At 40.7% G+C, this 21,638-nt stretch overlaps 1 protein-coding gene across 2 annotated transcripts in view; it reads right to left on the reverse strand.

Annotated features, from left to right (window-relative positions):
* Positions 1-1,129: 1,129 nt before the first annotated feature.
* fbp2 (fructose-1,6-bisphosphatase 2) overlaps positions 1,130-21,638 on the reverse strand; it is a 38,281-nt gene continuing 17,772 nt past the window's right edge. For both annotated transcript variants that reach the window (XM_062025115.1, XM_062025116.1), the window contains exons 5-7: positions 20,644-20,781; positions 5,664-5,783; positions 1,130-1,587 (exon numbers count right to left, since the gene is read on the reverse strand). In XM_062025115.1, the coding sequence (XP_061881099.1) occupies positions 1,402-1,587; positions 5,664-5,783; positions 20,644-20,781 (444 nt within the window). In that variant the 3' untranslated portion in view covers positions 1,130-1,401. The remainder of the gene's footprint in view (positions 1,588-5,663; positions 5,784-20,643; positions 20,782-21,638) is intronic.

The raw sequence follows: 21,638 nt of genomic DNA on the forward strand, positions 1-21,638 counted from the left end.
ACTTGTCATTCTCTGCAAACCTATGGTGGCATCATGCCTTCAGTGTGCATATTGTATATAGTTCTCTGCAAACCTATGAAATGTTCTATTTTGTCTTCATTATTTTTGTCAGAATGCACCAGAATGCTTCATTTGTATGTGAAAATCACAAAGAAATCTTCCGGGGGATGATGACCCCCCTACAGGGGTTTGCTTTACAAACTTTCAGCCCCACCTAAAACAAAATTCACCTGCCGCCACTGATTATGATGCATTCTCATTTTAGGCAAAGTATAAGACAATACTTTCTTAACAGTATAATTGTAGCCAGGAATAAGTCTTCAAGTAACAATATTGAAATACTAACATTGTTGGGTAAGACATAATTTGGTTTTATTCTGAATCCAGTGGAACAGATTGGTGGTTTTAGCTGATGTAAAGACTTTCAGGTGTTTATATATGTTTATGTTTAAGTATTTGGCAGACGCTTTTATCCAAAGCGACATACATAAAAAATACATATAAAACAATCACTGTAAACATTATTATTTAAGGGAAGAATGTAGTACAAAATATCAATACAAAGTGTCAAGACAGAATAAACTCTCTGCTGCTTTAGCAACAGAGATACAGTCTATAGGTCCCTAAGATATATAGCTATCTAATGTATTCATACATTGTTTGTGTAGGATATACACATGTATTTATAACCTAATCATATTGTTTCTTCAACTTAAAAATAGCTGACCGTTTTTTCCCCCTTTTCTGGGATTATATTCCCAGTTTTGATCTCGGACGTCTGGTCACTTATAGCGTATAAGAATATTATATTACTGTTAAGCAAACTATGAATAATAAAACACGCCAAAACATGTGTACTTTATCATAGCTACACGTATGCCAAAAAAACCCCGCGTGAAAATCAGTGGTATTCAGTGAGGTAAGATGAATTAAATGCGCTGACAGTTTAATGCTCCTGCCAAATGAATTGCAGTGGAGCGGATCACCACTCCAAGATGGCGGCTCCGCGTCTCGTCAGCGGCAGTAGGCAGTAGCGGTCGATGCTGCGTCTACTTAGTAGATGTCTATGCAGGTAGTTATCAGTTTGGTGATAACTGTAAGGATGACACGGACAAGCTAAGATGGACGAGTGGACTTTTAATAGTCAGTCACACGCTGAGAAGATGATTGAAGCGACTGAAGGCTGGATCACGTGACAACCTGATGACGCGTTCTAGAAGTCACAGTTTTGTTTCCAGTGTGAAAAACACCCTCACTATCTCACTTCCTCTCTCTGCAAAAGTGAGCTGGACTTCAAATATTTGTTTTTAATTGATCAAATACAAATGTCATTGCACAAAGTTGACAAAATACTTTTTTTCACCAGTTGCCAATTTGATTAAAAAAAGTCATTCCAAGCTGTCACTGGTGCTTCCTGACGAAGGACAGGTACTCGTTGACGTCATCCGGGGAGCCCACCACGAAGGGCACCCGCTGATGGATGGCCTGTGGTTGCACCTCCAGGACCCTCTGGGTGCCCGTGGAGGCCAGGCCTCCCGCCTGCTCCACCAGGAACGCGATGGGATTGCACTCGTACAACAGCCTCAGCTAGCCAGGAGCAAAAAAGGGTAATTAACAATGATTTGGAGTGCATGAGCAAGCGGGACTGAAAATTTAGCTCTTTCTAACCACACGTTTTTCCATTTACCGGATGCTTGCACGATATAGACGATATAAATGGTATACATTTAGCCGACGATAGCGCTTTTAATAATATCGTGATAATGCATGTTGATGACATATTTCAGCTGTGTGCCGCAAATTCGACAGCAACAAGCGAACGAATGTACGCAATGTAGCATTCCTGCGAGCAAGCTGGCAGTTCAAAGTCAGGCGGCAAATAAACTAAGTTTCTTACAAGTATCGTTATCACCGGAGCACAAGGAATAGCTATACATTAGGCTTGTGCAATATAGACCATATGAATCAGACCTGGGCAAATTAACACATGCGACCCGTTAAGCTTTTCAATCTGGCCCGCCGGACATCCATCCATCCATTTTCCTACCGCTTGTCCCTCTTGGGGTTGTGGGGGGTGCTGGAGCCTATCTCAGCTGCATTACATTCCCTAATAATTTTTTTAGATCTTTAAGATGGAAACTGTAGCTGCCATTATGACGTGCAGTGATGTTTTCTAATGACCGTAAGTATTTAGATGGTTGGAATTTGCGCTTTTGCACAATGTACTAGTTACTATGGTAATCAAATTAGTTACTATGATCATCTAAGTCACAGCAGCTCAGGCGAGGCACCAAGCAGTGTGGGTGGGGAGCGTTTCCACAGAGCCTGAAATGCGGGTGTCAGGTATAGACACGGAAGGAGATTTTTACAAGAAAGTTCTAAAGCTTAGTGATATATCAGATTGTAGGTGGGGGTTTTTTACCAAATATTTTTTTTGGCCAAATACTTTTGGCAATATAGTGTATATGTGTGTGTGTGTATATATGTATATGTGTATATATATATATATATATATATATATATATGTATGTATACATGAATGTGAGTGTGAATGTTGTCTGTCTATCTGTGTTGGCCCTGTGATGAGGTGGCGACTTGTCCAGGGTGTACCCCGCCTTCCGCCCGAATGCAGCTGATAGGCTCCAGCGACCCCCCCCCGCGACACCGAAAGGGACAAGCGGTATAAAATGAATGGATGGATGGATGGACATAGATAGCTAGCTAGATAGGTATACCGGCAACCCAGACACATTTTTTTTCTCTAAATTTGCCCCCACCCGAGTCAAAATAATTGCCCAGGCCTGATAGAAATGATATAAATTAGAGATTTTAAGGGTGCACAAAAAGCCAACCCACATGCGAATCACGATTCTTATTGATTCCGATTCTAAATCCATTCACCATTTTAAAAAATGTATTAAAAAACCCCTTTTTTAAATAAGAATACATGATATATTAAAAATATGTTTTTACACCAAATAATACATTGCAAGAATCGGTTTGAATTGAGAAACGTGTTGAATCCAGAATCAATTCTGAATGGTCACCAGGAATCGGAATCGGATCGGCTCGGATCGTTAGGTCCCCAAAGATTCACGGCCCCACTGTTGTTATTAGAGGTGGAAATCTTTGGGCACTTCATGATTCGATTACGATTTGATTAAAAATCGATTATTGATGCATCTTTAACTCATGTATATTGATGCAGTTTTACATTTCTTTTCGTTCCACTAAATAAGCATTTATCACATGCAACTTAAAAAAACCCAATTCATTTGGAATGAGAAACAGTTAAATTAATTCCCACCTTTAATAAACTATTGAATATGTGTGCAAAACTAGACTGTAAGAGCCCTAAAATAAAGAATCTGGTCATATCTTTTGGTGAGGTGGCTCGCTGCAGTCAGCCAAATTTGACAACTGTCTGCATTACTTCATTTACAATAAATACATTGATTATGGATGACTGACATTTGGTGATGGATTCTACAATCGTCCATGTCCAAATTGCGATGCATCGAATTGGTATATGGTGATAATGCATGTTGATGCCAATTTGACAGCGACAAACGAAGGAACAGGTCCTCAATGCAATGTAGTGTTCTTGCCAGCGGCTAACGTCCCTTCACAGTACAAAGCCACTTGTAGGTCAGTAATCTTCGCCTCCGAGGCGGCCAATACACTACGTTGCTGTCATTTGCCATGTTTAGTGAAGTGAGCGAGGGCATACCTGCCAACATTTGCATTTCAACATGTGGGAAATGTCTCAGGAAAATAAGTTGTTTTTGTTTTTCAACACAAATCAAAGCTAAATCAGTTAAAAACAAAAAAAAGACATGGACTTGAACCCCCGTCTCTTGTGTTACTGGTTAGTGTCATAACCACTGGGTTAAGGGCTGCATTGATCAATCAAATAAATCCAATAATTTGATTAGAAAAAAGCTTAGATTGATATTCTATTGCTTTGATTGAGTGTTAACAATACACATTTATAAAATCCAGACTGCATAAAAGAAGGTAAAACAAGTTGAAGAGAAGGCAATAGAAGTTAATTAAAGATAAAAGAAGGGGGAAAGGGTAAATAGAAGTTAAAATAAGTAAACAAAAGGTAAATAAGGTAAATATAAGGTGAAAGAAGGAATAGCGAAGGTAAAAGAGGAAATAAGAGGTAAAGAAGGTCAAAAAAAGGTAAATAGAGGGTAAAACAAGGTAAATAGAGAGCTAAGAGAAGGTGTATATAAGGGAAAGTTATTAAATAAAAGGGTAAAATAAGGTTATTAAAAGATAAAATAATGGAAATGAAAGGTAAATAAAAGGTGAAAGAAGATAAATAACATAAAATTAAATAAGATACATTAGAGACGAAATAAGGTAAATAAAAGGTAATAGAAGAAAAATAAAAGGTAGTATAAAAGATAAAAGAAGCAAAAAAAAGTTAGAGAAGATAAATAAAAGGTCTAGGAAGTAAATAAATGGTAAAAAAAAAAGATAAATAACAGGTAAATAGAAGGTAAAATCAGTTAATAAAAAGTAAAATAAAGTAAACAGAAGGTAAAAGAAAAAACAAAAGGTAAAATATGGTAAATAAAAGGCAAAATAAGATAAATAGAAGGTAAACGTAGTGCAAAGTAAAAGAAGGTAAATAAAAGGTAATAGACGGAATGTAAAAGGTAAAATAGGTTAAATAGAAGATAAATAAGAGATTAAAAAAGGTAAATAAGTTAAATAGAAGAAGAAAGAATGTGAAAAACCAATATAGAAGGTAAAAGACGATGAAAGAAAGTCAATAGAAAGTAAAATAAGGTATACATAAAAGATTAAATAAGTTAAATAGAAGATAATAAGCTAAGTAGAAGGTAAAATAGGTTATGTAGAAGGTGAATACAAAGTAAAAAAGGAATATAGAAGGTAAAACAAGAAGGTCATAGAAGGTAAACCGAAGGTAATGAGGGTTACGTAAGTATTTTGTTTATTTAAATTATTTTCCTTAAAATACCCATTGAGCCTATAAAATGTGTTTTAGCCGATGAATTGAACAATCTAATCAACGGATTACTCAATGACTAAAATAATCGATAGCTGCAACCCTATAGTGGGCTATCAATGGAAAAAAAAGTGTGTTTGTTTTTTTAATTCCGTATGATAAAATGAGTTGGAATTAGTTACTAATACGTTAGAAATATCTTGCTGTGATTCTTATCATAGTAAGAATTTTATGAAGAACTTTTGTGATTTTTCCAGCTCGGGCACTTGCCTTCAAAATGTCTGCACGTGCCTGAAGCCAGTTTGTGACGGCAGCGTTTCCAACTGAACAACCCGATCAAAAGTGTTGTATCGGAACCTGAAAAGTGCGTTTGAAAGCAGGCCTGAACACATCCTTTATGTGGTGATGACTTGTCTAAGTTTCATAGTTTCACTTCTTCTTCTCTTTCTGCCTTACAGATAACGCTGGTGTGTCACTGCTGACCCGCTAGAAAGTAAAACTGTTCCTCAGAGTCCACCTGGCTGGAACCTTCTGAGGTCTCAACAGACTGGCAGTAGGTGACGGGGGTTTTTGGTTGAATATTTAGCAAGTTGTGTATTTTCATCCAAAAATAAGAACTGTATTTTTAAAATAAGTACGATCAGTTGTGCTAACAACACATGCAAGGTGGCCTCCTCACCTTTCCTTCCGGGCTCTTCTCATTGGCCGGGTACAGGAAGATGCCCCCGTAAGTGATGGTGCGGTGGACGTCGGACACCATGGAGCCCACGTAGCGAGCGCCGTACGGGGAGCTGCCGTCCTGCAGGAAGGTACAAGATATAGGAAAATATGGGAATATTTAAGCACACTAACCCTATAAGAGCTCTGTAGGAAAAGTAATAATATAATATTCGAAAATTAAATACATAAAAAAAAAAAAAAAAACTAAAAATCATATAATCCCACAATAAATAATGTTTTAAAATAAACCCTGAAATAAAATAATAACAATAATATAATCAAAAGGTTCAGAGAATCTGGAGAAATCACTGCACGTAAAGCGACAAGGCCGAAAACCAACATTGAATGCCCGCGACCTTTGATCCCTCAGGCGGTACTGCATCAAAAACCGACATGAGTGCGTAAAGGATATCACCACACGGGCTCAGGAACACTTTAGAAAGCCACTGTCGGTAACTGCAGTTCGTCGCTACATCTGTAAGTGCAAGTTAAAACTCCACTAAGCAAAGCGAAAGCCATTTATCAACAACACCCAGAAACTCAGCTGGCTTCGCTGGGCCCGAACTCATCTAAGATAATGCGGTCTGACGAATTGTTTTTGGGAACTGTGGACGTCGTGTCCTCCGGACCAAAGAGGAAAAGAACCATTTGGACTGCTATAGGCGCATAGTGTAAAAACCAGCATCTGTGATGGTATGGGGGTGTATTAGTGCCCAAGGAATGGGTAAATTACACATCTGTGAAGGCGCCATTAATGCTGAAAAGTACATACAGGTTTTGGAGCAACATATGTTGCCATCCAAGCAACGTTATCATGGACGCCCCTGCTTATTTCAGCAAGACAATGCCAAGCCACATTTTACAACAATGTGGCTTCATAATAATAATACCGGTGATTTATGTAGCGCTTTTCTAAGTACCCAAAGTCGCTTTACATGTAGAACCCATCATTCATTCACACTTGGTGGTGGTAAGCTACTTTCATAGCCACAGCTGCCCTGGGGTAGACTGGCGGAAGCGTGGCTGCAATTTGCGCCAAAGGCCCCTCTGACCACCACCTATCATTCAATTCACCGGTGTGAGTAAGGGGCAAGGACACAACGGCAGCGATTTTTGGATGGTAAGAGGCGGGGAGCGAACCTGCAACCCTCAGGTTTCTGGCACGGTTGCTCTACCCACTACGCCATGCCGCCCTATAATAAAAGAGTGCGGATAGTAGACTGGCCTGCCTGTAGTCCAGACTTGTCTCCCATTAAAAATGAAGCGTAAAATACCACAACGGACTGTTGAACAACTTAAGCTGTACATCAAGCAAGAATGGGAAATAATTCCACCTGAAAAGCTTAAAAAATTGGTCTCTTCAGTTCCCAAACGTTTACTGAGTGTTGTTAAAAAGGAAAGGCCATGTAACACAGTGGTGAACATGCCCCTGTGCCAACTTTTTTGCAATGAGTTGCTGCCATTAAATTCAAAGTTAATGATTATTTGCAAAAAAAAATTAAGTTTCTCAGTGTGAACATTAAATATCTTGTCTTTGCAGTCTATTCAATTGAATATAAGTTGAAAAGGATTAGCAAATCATTGTATTCTGTTTTTATTTACCATTTACACAACATGCCAACTTCCCTGGTTTTGGGTTTTGTATTATATCTGATTACTATATAAAGTGTATAGATAGATGAATTTATATATAATAATAGGAGTCTTGTTCACGAGTGAGGGAAGAATAGAACGCAAGATTGGTGCAGCGTCGACAGTGATGCAGTCACTGTACCGGTCTGTTGTGGTTAAGAAGGAGCTGAGCCAGAAGGCGAAGCTCTCGATTTACCAGTCAGTCTACGTTCCTACTTAGGTCGCGAATACAAGCGGCAGAAATGAGTCTCCTCCGCAGGATGTCTGGGATCCCCCTCAGAGATAGGGTGAGGAGCTCGGTCATCCAGGAGAGACTCAGAGTAGAGCCGCTGCTCCTTCACGTCGAGAGGAGCCAGCTGAGATGGGACGGGCGTCTACTACGGATGCCTCCTGGACGACTCCCTGGTGAGGTGTTTTGGGCAGACCGAGGACACGTTGGAGGGACTATGTCTCACAGCTGGCTTGGGAATGCCTCGGTGTCCCCCCCTGTGGAACTAGAGGATGTGGTCGGAGACAGGGAAGTCTGGGCATCTCTGCTTAGACTGCTGCCCCCGCAACCTGGACTCTGATAAGCGGCGGACAATCAATGGATGTATGGATGGATGAATATAATAATACAAAAATATTACTAAAAAAAAAAAATTCAATAATCTGTGATGAGGTGGCGACTTGTCCAGGGTGTATTATTATTATTATTATGCAGCTGGGATAGGCTCCAGCCAAGCGGTAGAAAATGGATGTATGGATATTCAATTATATATTACCCCAAAAAATATGTTAAAGTCTATTGGGAAAAACTGTAAATCAAACCAAAATAATCTAATAATACTATGAACTTATTTCAATATTTTATACATATAAAAGAAAACTAGAGAAAAAAAACATAAATTATAAAAATGTAATAAAATATTTAAAAAAAAGAGCAAAAATTATATAAATTGAAATAAAATATAATTAAAATCTGTTTTGATTTGACCATGTTTTACTAAGCGCTAATATTTTGAGTACCTTACTGTAAATAGGGTAAAGAGGGGTTAACAAATTATTAACATGCACTTATTGGATAGCATAGGTGTGCCTAATGAAGCGTCCAGTGTGTGTGGCAATGTCAAAATAAGTCCAAAAAAGGTCCTGCGTGCGTTAACGCCTCCATTATACCACATCAGCTTCTTCTTTTTTTTTTTAATGCATGAATGCATTTGTGAGCCTCTTATTTTTCCATGACACGACATTAAAAATGTTATGAACGCTGTGAGGGAGGAGGAAGTACCCGGCTCGGTCATGTTGAGGCAAAGCTACTGAGAACAAATCCAAACAACAAACCGGGTCAAAGTCCACCATCAAGGCCTGGTAAACAAACCCCCCGGCCCCAAAAAGCACAACAGAGCAGACAGTAAAGAACTCCCCAGACTACTATTGGATTGTTGTGTTTGTATTTTCTGCATCGTATCCTAATAATGAGTGTGAAATAAGACTGCGAGGTAACTTTAGAAGTGTGATAAGTTTGTGATACTACTGCACTGAGCTGCCACATGTGACGCAGAGTCATGTGCTGCCTGAGTCACGTCGCAGGCATCATACGGGAAGACTCAACTTGTGTTCTGTTTCCTGAAAGGCACTGGCATTGTGCAACGTACAGTAGATTTTTTTTTAAAGATAAACACGCACACCGGAGGCAGGGGCGGATTAAGAAATTTTGGCCCCCTGGGCCTGACATGGTCTTGGCCCCTCAACCCCCCGCGCGTGTGGGCGCACACACACGCACGCACTATGCAAGAAATACTGTATACTGTGAACAGACATGCACACTGTACTGTACAGAAGAGTGCACATACTGCACACACACTATTAGGTATACCACACAGACACTGACAAGCACAGGTTTCACACAGACACAGGGGGAGGGGATAAATGGCCTAAAAATAAACATTTTTGAAAATGATTACGCCCACTTCAGTGATGGTGCATTGGGTCATTTGAGAGATATTATGTATTGGAAGTTGGTAGCTATCATGAAATAAACCCCCCAACCCACCCAAAAAACTAAATCGGACATGATTTTTGCCCCCTTTTCCTCCCTTCTACCATTAAAAATAAAATAATATCTTAGGAAAACACATTGGCATAACGGCAGCTGTGCAGCAAATTGAGGCTCAAAGTCTGTATCTATTTGTGGTTAAGCTTGAGGAGAAGGAGAAAGGTAAAATGATAACATGCATCGGAGAGCACCACAAAGAAAGGTGTAGGCCAGTTCATGGTACAAGGGCTGCATGCAGGTCAAGATAGCCCATTTCCAAGAATGCTATAGTGGCTGGACAGGCACTGGACATGTCCTGAACTCAGTGTCAGACGTGGCTGCCGAATACTTGGATGAAGTGAAGCAGCTGACAGATCTCATGCTGCCCCATCTGAAGACTGTCCTGGCCAGGCAGAGGATGGATGAGGAGACCTTCCCAATGGACCCTGTCAGTGAACAGGCTAGTAACATTGATGGCACCCCTGTGCACAACATTGGGATGGAGAGACAATGTGGCAAGGTGGACTACAAACTGAAGAAGTTGGGCACACTGAACGCAGTCAATAGGTCAATAATTTTACAGAAGAGCCAGGAGCTTCAGAGGTTTCAAGGCAGCAGCACAAGCAAAAAGGGAGGTTGAACTCAACTGGAGTAAATTCATGAAGGCAAAATTCGAGAGTAGGGCAGATGAGAAACAAGAGATGGCTCAAAGAAAGGAGAGTAAGAGACTAGACATGCTGGACACACTGAAATCTTTTGATGGCCCCTTCACGATAGTGGGGAAGTTGAAAAGTTCCTTGTGGATGAAAGTCTGCACAAGAATGCAAAGCTGCAGAGAATGAAGCTTGAGGTTCAGTTTGCCAGAGAAAGCACCAAGCTTCTGCCTAAAGTCAATCCTATCTTCACAATCCAGGTGACACTTCCCAGAAATGGCAAAAGTGCAATTCTCCAAGTCATAATGGATACTTAGAATTTTATGGTGGTGGTAAGTATTCATGAAAACAGGTAGCCTAACATTAGTGAATGGGTGAATTCTGGAAATAACCTAAAAATCTTACACAGTGCACCTTTAAGCAAGGGGTTTCTTTCGTGCTTTCAATTTTGCAAAATCATCCACCACATCATTGAAGTCCAACTCTCTTGTCAGCTCACTCTCAATTGCCATTAGAGATAACGCATTTAATCTTTTCTGAGTCATTCTTGTGCGCAGCTCATTTTTTACTCTTGACAAAAGAGAGAATGAGCGTTCTCCCTCACAGTTACTGACCGGTAGAGTGAGAAAAATCTGTAGCGCAATGTATGTATTAGGAAACGTAGGCTGTAGTCCAAAATGTATTATTGTTTTGAGCAGTCCTGAAGGGGTCCTCTCCTCATCAGTGTTGTTGAGCTGTATAAAAGATTTGAACTGTATAAGCTCCTGTCCAAGACTTTCATTGAGGTCAGATGGGTATGATTCAGTGAGAATCTTGGCCTTGTGAAGGACTGAAGCATTGGACTCTGTATCCAAAGAGAAAAGGACACTGAACAAATTGTTCAGATGTTTGTAGGCCTCCAGACGGTGATTAAGGCTTGAACTCAGTTGATCAATAGAGGCAATAAATGTCTCTATTTGAAACAGTTGCCTTCCCTCAAGCACAACATCTGGGGATGCTGATTCATCAGCAAACTTTTTACGTTTCCTCGTCCGTTCAGCCCTGTAAGATGGGGTGCCACCCAACATGTTTAAGGCTTTCTGCTCAAAATGATCAAATAGATCTCTTTGGGAGAGAACAAAGGTGCGCAGAGATTCCAGCAATCTAACTGCTGTACCAAGGTCCATGTCTGCTTTTTGAAGTTGCAGACTTGTGGCCTGAAATCTGGACAGAACAGTGTCCCAAAAGCCTGCCATGAAGGCCATCTCAAGTGAATCCAGCTTCCGCACTAGACTGTCAGCTTCAGTTCGTGTGTCTCGTTTCTCTGTGTCATCAGTGGAAATAACCTGTAGTGCTGCTTTTATTTTACTGTAGTTCTGCCACAGTGCTTTGGTAGATTCTGCACGGCAACTCCAACGCGTGTTGGATAAAGCTTTAAGTGTGAGATCTATGTTGGAATTGCCAAATACCCTGTCCCATCGGTGTGTGGATGCAGTTGTGAAGTTGTAAATAGACTGAATCAAGTCAAAATACTTAGAGACTTCATTTCCACATCTGTCAATGCTGTTGACTCCCACCAAATTCAAAGAGTGAGCTGCACATGGAATATAGTGTATTAATGGGTTGCTTTTCTTTAAGTGAGCCTGCAACCCATTATACCTCCCTGACATGTTGCTGGCATTATCATAAGCCTGCCCCCTGCAATTTGACAGCTCTAACCCTAGATTTTCCAACACAGACATGACACAGTTAGCCAAACTTTCACCTGTATGGCTAGTAATGGGCTCAAAACCCACAAAGCGTTCAACAACACTGCCCTCTTTGCTAACAAAACGGAATATGAATGTCAATTGGTCCACATGAGATAAATCTGGGGTTGAATCCACAATGATAGAGTAGTATTTGCTTGCTTGCAGTTCATCTGCTATAGCCTGTTTGGTTTTTGCACCCATCAATTCAATGAATTCCTCACAAATGGTGGAGGACAGATATGAGGTATTACCTCGACCCATCTGCCCAAACTTTCTGATGTGATCCTTTAGAAAGGGATCAAATTCAGCCAGGACCTCCAGAATACCAAGGTAGTTCCCATTGAGAGGAGACCCTAACGATTCATTTTTACCCCTAAATGCAAGGCCCCTTTCTGCAAGGAATTTAATGACTGCAACAACTCTTTGTAACACCTGCCTCCAATAGCTGCTCTCTGCCTGAAACTGTTTGAACAGGTCTGCATCAACTGTGGCACCTTTGGTGCGGTTCAAGACTGCTTGCATGCAGGTTATGTGCTAAGCACTTCGCTCATGTTCACCAAATCTTTCTGAGTGTTTCCAATCACAATAGCCTGTCACAAAAGAATGCGTTTTTGGGGAAAACAGTTTGCATGCAAAGCAGTAAACATTACCAGTAGAGGGAGAGTACATCAGCCACTCTCTTTGTACTCGTTGTCCATTGGGCAAGTGTGAAGTAAAATGTTCATTGTTTAGGCATCGGGTTTTGCCTCCTAGCCCACTGTTCCTCACAGAAGCTGGATAATGGCTGTGACGGTTGTGAAATGATTTTGCACCTCTTTGAATAAGAACTTCCTTCATTGACTCAGTGAGGGTCTCAGCCCATTTAGCGGGATCACTAGGTAGAGTTGTCACTGTAGATGGTGTTGAAGAAAGATTCAGCTCATTTTCTATGCTGTCCAGAGGTGCAGTGACCTCACATTCATCCGAGCAACTGGCTACTGCTGAATTGGTTGAATCATAAGCATCAGAAGCATTTGGTTCAGTGTCTACACTTGTAGTGGTCTCAGGATCTTGGGAGCTACATGCTAGCTCAGGTGCATTGCTAACCTTAGCTGAATTTGCAGTAGCATTTATAGAATTGCTTTCAGCAGATGTCTTTGTACTGAAGAAGCTGGAGATATTTGGAACACTCTCAAGTAAAACTGATTCCTTTTTTTTCTTTTCTTGCTGAATTTTTTTTCTAGCTCCTCCACTTAAACGTTTATGATCCATATTTCCCTTCTTTCTTTGCACATTGGCTCTTTGCCTATCACAACAGATAAACCAACTATGTGTGTGTGTGTGTGTGTGTGTGTGTGTGTGTGTGTGTGTGTGTGTGTGTGTGAGTTTGTTTGTGTGTTTATGATCGGTGCTGCTTCCTTCAAGTGTGTGAGGTGATTTAGAAAACTAGCAACCCAGCATCAACACTCCAAAGCAGAGAATAACAGCTTACTAGCATAGACAATTGAGAGCAGAGAATCAACTGATTCGTCTGATAGACAGCAGGAGAGCAGAGTGGTCAGTGATGATCGAATCAAGAAAATGTCTAAATGGCAAGGGAACAGACTGATTTGTACTGAGGAGAAAGAGAGAGAGAGCCAATTACAGTGAAATATATTCCAAAAGAGCCAAGTGACTAGCTGAAGGCAGGGACAAATGCCTTGGAGTGACCAACAAGAGTGCAAAGTACCAAATGGCAAAATGTGGAAAGACCAACAGGCAGATCTGCTTTTACCTCTTATCTTCACAACCAAAAAGTTGCTAAATGATGTTTTCAGTCGCTAGCCAGGTATGGCCAAAAGACGCGAAATCTAGCGGCAAAGTCGGTCAATCACACTGACAGTGAAACAAATATTTTGAAAAGATAATAATTGTACACCTTTGTGCACTTTAGTCTTCTATCTAAATATTTTCACAAAGGACACCAAGGCAGCTTGCTAGCTATGATGGGAGCAACAATGTCTGATAGACAGCAGGAGAGCAGAGTGGTCAGTGATGATCCAATCAAGAAAATGTCTAAATGGCAAGGGAACAGACTGATTTGTACTGAGGAGAAAGAGAGAGCCAAGTACAGTTAAATATATTCCAGAGCCAAGTGACTAACTGAAGGCAAAGACAACAGCCAGATACCTTAGCAGAGACCAACAAGAATTCAAAGTACCTAATAGCAAGATGGCGAGACCAACACAATAAATTGTATTAGGATTTAATTTATTAACGTTAATCTTAACAGCCAAAAAGTTGCTGAATAATGTTTGTAGTCGCTAGCCAGGTATGCCCAAAACAAGAGTCGCTAAACCTAGCAGCAAAGTTGCTTAATTGCAACACACTCTAGGATTCAGGGGAATTAAGGATAATAAAGATATTAATTGTACAACTTTTTGTACTTTTTTTCTAGTTTTTTGAGTCGCCAGCCATGTATGGCCAAAAGTCGCTAATTGAATGCCAACGTTGCTTAATCGCCAACACACTGGGACTCACTGAAGGACTGACTGAATAAAAAAGATAATTAAGATAATTGTGTACTTTTCTCTTCTGATATTTTCTCTAAGGACCCCAAGCTATCTGCAAGCAGCAATAATGTCTGACAGACAGGAGAGCAGAGTGGTCAGTGATGAATGGCAAGGGAACAGGCTGATTTGTACTGAGGAGAAAGAGAGAGAGAGAGCCAATTACAGTGAAATATATTCCAAAAGAGCCAAGTGACTAGCTGAAGGCAGGGACAAATGCCTTGGAGTGACCAAGAAGAGTGCAAAGTACCAAATGGCAAAATGTGGGAAGACCAACAGGAAGATCTGCTTTTACCACTTATCTTCACAACCAAAAAGTCGCTAAATGATGTTTTTAGTCGCTAGCCAGGTATGGCCAAAAGACGCGAAATCTAGCGGCAAAGTCGGTCAATCACACAGTGAAACAAATAATTTTAAAAAGATAGTAATCGTACAATGTCTTGTACTTTTGTCTTCTTTTTTAATATTTCTCAAAGGACACCAAAATGTCGCTATCTGCAGGCAGCTTGCTAGCTATGATGGCAGCAACAATGTACCTTAGAGTGACTGACCAACAAGAGCTCAAAGTACCTAATGGCAAAATGTGGAGAGACAGACACAATAAATTGCATTAAGATGAAGAGAACTGTTGCTATTATTAATCTTAACATCAACCAGAAAGTCGCTAAATGTCACCAGCCAGGTATGGCCAAAAGTCGCTTAATTGGCCACACACAGTAACAGAGAAACTAACAAAAAAAAGATCATAAAGATAATAGTTGTACAACTGTGTGTACTTTTGTCTTCTTTCTAAATATTTTCCCAAAGGACACCAAAATGTTGCTATCTGCAGGCGGGAGCGTGCCTATGTTCCCCGGGTCCTATGTTCCCCGGGTCCTATGTTCCCCGGTTGTTCCTGGGTCTTTGTATGCGACCGGGGAACTTAGGACCCTTTTTCTAAAAAAGGGTCCTATGTTCCCTGCATTGTATCTGGCGAAATTGCGAAATTGTGCCCTGACCAAAACCATCCCTAAACCTAACCTGTCACAGGGCGTTGTGGAGCACTTTTTTTTGGCGAAATTGTGCCCTGACCAAAACTATCCCTAAACCTAACCTGTCACAGGGCGTTGTGGAGCACTTTTTTGGCGAAATTGTGCCCTGACCAAAACCATCCCTAAACCTAACCTGTCACAGGGCGTGCGGCAGCAGATAGAGCAACTCAAACGCGAACTTCCTTCCTTCGACAACTTAAACGCGTCTCTGTCATGCGTGTCTGCGTAACATAGGGACGGGGAACATAGGGATGACCCGCTGCAGGCAGCTTGCTAGCTATGATGGCAGCAACGATGTCTGCCAGACAGGAGAGAGTGGTCAGTGACGATCGAATCGAGAAAATGACAAAATGGGTCAAAGACCAAAAAGTTATTAACTGACAGCAGTGACAAATGTCAGACTGTAAACTTTCTCGAAAGAAAAGGACAAAATGGGAAGATGCTGATAATAACAGCAAAATGGAAAATATAAGAATTTCCAAGTAATGCTCAACTCAAGTGTGTGTGTGTGTGTGTGTGCGCGCGTTAAACTTCTTGTTGAATGATTTCAAATTATCTCTGAGTCTGAACTGAGGGAAAGGAAACCAAATTTTGAGCAGTCTCTCACGAGTTCAAAATACCAAATGAGGAGATTCTAAAAGAACAGACCGGTTTATGAAAGACTTGATGGGGGAGGGGCACAGCTAAGAATACTTGAGTGAGATTCTGTGATCCAAATTCGAGATAGAGCTTTTTGATAATGATAATTTGTCAGAGTAAGGTTGTGTAATCAAAATTTGAGAATGAGCTTTGTCAATCAATCAAGAATATTTGCATTAAGTTCTGTGATCAAAATTCAGAAACAACCTTTAATAATTGATAAAGAATATGTGAGTGAGGTTGTGTGATCCATCCAATTTGAGAATTAGCTTTGATAATAATGATTGAGAGCCTCTGGCCCTCTGTGGATCATGGCCGCGGGGCCAATTTTGCCTGGCCCCTTGGGGCCTCTGTGGGTCATGGCCGCGGGGCCAAGTTGGCCTGGCCCCTTGGGGCCTCTGACCCTCTATGGATCGGGGCCAAGTTGGCCTGACCCCTCGGGGCCTCTGGCCCTCTATGGATCATGGCCGCGGGGCTAAGTTGGCCTGACCCCTTAGGACCTCAGGCCCTCTGTGGGTCGCGGCCGCGGGGCCAAGTTGACCTGGCCCCTTGGGGCCTCTTACCCTCTATGGATCGTGGCCGCGGGGCCAAGTTGACCTGGCCCCTTGGGGCCTCTGGCCTTCTTAGGCTCGCGGCCGCGGGGCCAAGTTGGCCTGGCCCTTTGGGGCCTCTGGCCTTCTGTGGGTCGTGGCCGCGGGGCCAAGTTGGCCTGGCCCCTTGGGGCCTCTGACCGTCTATGGATCGTGGCCGCGGGGCCAAGTTGACCTGGCCCCCTGGGGCCTCTGACCCTCTATGGATCGTGGCCGCGGGGCCAAGTTGGCCTGGCCCCTTGGGGCCTCTGACCGTCTATGGATCATGGCCGCGGGGCCATGTTGGCCTGGCCCCTTGGGGCCTCTGGCCCTCTGTGGGTCGCGGCCGCGGGGCCAAGTTGACCTGGCCCCTTGGGGCCTCTTACCCTCTATGGATCATGGCCGCGGGGCCAAGTTGGCCTGGCCCCTTGGGGCTTAAGATTATTATTTTTGCAAAAGTAGTTTTGCTTGGGTCGCGGCCGCGGGGCCAAGTTGGCCTGGCCCCTTGGGGCCTCTGGCCCCCTGGGCCTGGGCCCGGTAGGCCCGGTCATTAATCCACCTATGACCGGAGGGCCAACTTTGGATGAAAGAGCCAATGGAAAAAGTACTAATGCCAGTAGTTAAGTCCACATAAAAAAAACATCGGCATGGTTATTTATGAAATATCTTTACGTTTATTGGTGATTAAAGACAATATATAATGATAATAAAGTAAATTGTATACCTTTTTAAACTTTAATAGTATCAAATATTGCAACAAATATTACAGTATATTATCATACTTTCCAAACATTTTTTGTCTAAATAAAAATAAATACTTAAATATCTGCTTGACTTATGATTTTACAGCAAACTACCCATCAAATTAATAACAATTATAATACATTTTACGGTGTTCTTTACAGCATATTACTGTACATTAAAAAAACAAAAACATTTTTTTAAATTAAAATTCTGTTGACTGAGCTGCCATATTTTTACTGTAAAATCTTGTTTTTAACTATAATAATAATAGTAATACACCGTTGAAAACAAGATTTTACAATAAAAATATGGCAGCTCAGTAGACAGAATTTTAATTTAAAAAAGGTATTTAAAAAGAAAAAAAAGTACGGTAATATGCTGTAAAGAACATCGTAAAATGTATTATCATTTTGTATAGTAATACACCGTGTATAGTAATACACCGTTAAAAACAAGATTTTACAGTAAAAATATGGCAGCTCAGTCAACAGAATTTTAATTTAAAAAAAGGTATTTAAAAAAAAAAAGTACAGTAATATGCTGTAAAGAACACCGTAAAATGTATTATCATTTTGTATAGTAATACACCGTGTATAGTAATACACCGTTAAAAACAAGATTTTACAGTAAAAATATGGCGGCTCAGTCAACAGAATTTTAATTTTAAAAAAAGGTAGTTTTTTTCAATTTACAGTAATATGCTGTAAAGAACACCGTAAAATGTATTATCATTTTTATTAATTTGATGGGTAAATGAAAAAAAACCCAGATACATTTGTTTTTACGGTACAAAAACTGGCAGCTAAGATGCCAGAATAAAAAAAAAAAACTCGTACTGTTTTTCCATTCACAATATAATGTAAAAACCAATGTAAATTTAACAGTAAAATTCTGGCAACTAGGCTGCCAGCTTTTTCCGTCATGAAAATAAAGAAAACTTATTGAAATGAACAGGTGTGTCCAAACTTTTGGCTTGTACTGTATATCCAAGGAATATAGAGAAGCCGCTGATGGTGTGTTTGACGGACCACTCACCAATAACACTTAATTATTACATTACTTCTTACAACGACTTCAGTCGTTTGTGCTATATTCTATCGTATTGTTTTTCATACAATATTTCGCATCTTAGTGTATTTTTCCCTTGTAAAAGGCATGTTTCATGTTGAAATTGTGCTTTTTTTTCCGAGGGGGGCTAAGCACCGATTAAATTAATTTCAGTGGGAGATGTTGATTGGAGATACGTGTAGAGATGTCCGATATTATCGGCCGATAAATGCTTTAAAATGTAATATCGGAAATTATCGGTATCGGTTTCAAAACGTAAAATGTATGACTTTTTAAAACGCCGCTGTACGGAGTGGTACACGGACGTAGGGAGAAGTAGAGAGCGCCAAAAAACCTTAAAGACACTGCCTTTGCGTGCCAGCCCAGTCACATACGGCATTTCACACACACAAGTAGGGATGTCCGATAATGGCTTTTTGCCGATATCCGATATTCCGATATTGTCCAACTCTTTAATTACCGATACCGATATCAACCGATACCGATATCAACCGATATATGCAGTCGTGGAATTAACACATTATTATGCCTAATTTGGACAACCATGTATGGTGAAGATAAGGTACTTTTTAAAAAAATAAATAAAATAAGATAACTAAATTAAAAACATTTTCTTGAATAAAAAAGAAAGTAAAACAATATAAAAACAGTTACATAGAAACTAGTAATGAATGAAAATGAGTAAAATTAACTGTTAAAGGTTAGTACTATTAGTGGACCAGCAGCATGCACAATCATGTGTGCTTACGGACTGTATCCCTTGCAGACTGTATTGATATATATATTGATATATAATGTAGGAACCAGAATATTGATAACAGAAAGAAATGAGGGGAGGGAGGTTTTTTGGGTTGGTGCACTAATTGTAAGTGTATCTGGTGTTTTTTATGTTGATTTAATAAAAAAAAACAAAAAAAACAAAAAAAACAACAACAACGATACAGATAATAAAAAAAACGATACCGATAATTTCCGATATTACATTTTAACGCATTTATCGGCCGATATTATCGGACAGCCCTACACACAAGTGAATGCAAGGCATACTTGTTCAACAGCCATACAGGTCACACTGAGGGTTGCCGTATAAACAACTTTAACACTGTTACAAATATGCGCCACACTGTGAACCCACACCAAACAAGAATGACAAACACATTTCGGGAGAACATCCGCACCGTAACACAACATAAACACAACAGAACAAATACCCAGAACCCCTTGCAGCACTAACTCTTCCGGGACGCTACAATATACACCCCACGCTACAACCCCTATACCCCCCGCCCCTCCCAACCCAGCCCAACTCAACCTCCTCATGCTCTCTCAGGGAGAGCATGTCCCAAATTCCAAGCTGCTGTTTTGAGGCAAGTTAAAAAAAATAATGCACTTTGTGACTTCAATAATAAATATGGCAGTGCCATGTTGGCATTTTTTTTCCATAACTTGAGTGGATTTATTTTGGAAAACCTTGTTACATTGTTTAATGCATCCAGCGGGGCATCACAACAAAATTAGGCATAATAATGTGTTAATTCCACGACTGTATATATCGGTATCGGTTGATATCGGAATCGGTAATTAAGAGTTGGACAATATCGGAATATCGGATATCGGCAAAAAAGCCATTATCGGACATCTCTGGATACGAGTGTTTTGAGTTAAGAGCAGCCAACTAAGCTTGTACTAAATTAATCAGTATACATACAAACAAATGTGTTGATTGAAGACAAAAACAGGCTTATAATGATAACATCCACTTGACAGATTCCTTGGGGCCGTAAACAGGAAGTGAGTGTATGTAGGCCAGACTAATGTTAAGCAATTAACCCTAAAAAACCCAACACTATACTGATGTATTATCTACATGCTTTCATCAAATCCCCTGCTCTGCATTAATATTAAAAAAAAGGAAGTAGCGGCTCCATTTTTCAGCGTTTCATTGCAATCGGGATGACGCTGAAAAAATTGCTTGTCTTCATTTTTTTGCCCCGGCGCATATTTCATCATGTAGGAGCATGTGACCGGGTCTTATGCCGCGTCACGCATGGCCAACGGTGATAGCGTGGACGACTAAGTGCTGAGTGTGCACTGTCTGTGGAAGAGGATGTTTGTTTGGCTGCAGACCAGCGGTCAGTGGGACTGTGCCTCTCCACCCCACATCCCTTCTGTGCCACCCACTGACTGCCAGTCACATGTTTGACTTGCTGACGTTCTCACACACATGCTGTAAACGCTTCAATAATGGCCGACGTTCCTACATAGGCTACCTAAGAAAAACAGTTAGCGTGAGTCTTAATAATGGATGGCGCCTGGACTGGCGTTCACCTCAGGGTGCTTCTTGTGCCGGATGTAGTCGTTGACGGAGGCGTGGAAGTACTTGGCGTAGCCCTCGTTCAAGCTGTAGATCTTTCCTCGGGGCTTGATCCTGACGTTCTTCTCGGTCAGGATGAACTCTCCGATTGCCTGGGGGGAGGAGGATCGTTCAAATATATATTGTCAGGTTCAAACACTGATGACGTCTATTAAACAAGACAAGAAGCAAAGAATCAAACAGAGACAGAATTCAATTTGGCTCAGTGAGGAGAAACGTGTACATCTGTACCCTTGTACGGTGTCATTACGCTCTGCCGAAAGATTGTACGCCTCCTCTTTTATTTGGACTTTCCCCTGATTACATGGCAACAGCTGTTTCTAAGGGACAGGGGTCGTAAACAGCCATCGCCTTTGATTAAAACAGTTAAAAGAAAAGGTCGTAAAACAGTTCAAAGAGCAGGTCCCTGGAGGGGAGTCGGGTGCTGCTTCCTCTTCGCTTTGTAGTTCTCAGGTCAAAACAATATCTTTCTGTTGATTACAATACATGAAAGAAACAGAACACCTTCATGTTGCTTCCCATCCTACACAGTGGAATTTTACAAGCCTTCTGCTTGGTAGGATTAAAGACAGCTTTTGTCTGCTCGCCGGGAACTCATTGAAACACAAAGTTTTGTGATAACTTAGATACAATTATTCTGACATATATATATATATATATATATATATATATATATATATATATATATATATATATATATATACATATATATATATATATATATATATATATATATATATATATATATATATATATATATATATATATATATATATATATACGCACACTATATTGCCAAATGTATTTGGCCACCCATCCAAATGATCAGAATCAGGTGTCCTAATCACTTGGCCCCACCACAGGTGTATACAATCAAGCACTTAGGCATGGAGACTGTTTCTACAAACATTTGGGAAAGAATGGGCCGCTCTCAGGTTCTCAGTGATTT

Source organism: Entelurus aequoreus, linkage group LG17 (genome assembly GCF_033978785.1).
Source record: "Entelurus aequoreus isolate RoL-2023_Sb linkage group LG17, RoL_Eaeq_v1.1, whole genome shotgun sequence".
Classification (NCBI taxonomy): Eukaryota; Metazoa; Chordata; class Actinopteri; order Syngnathiformes; family Syngnathidae; genus Entelurus; species Entelurus aequoreus.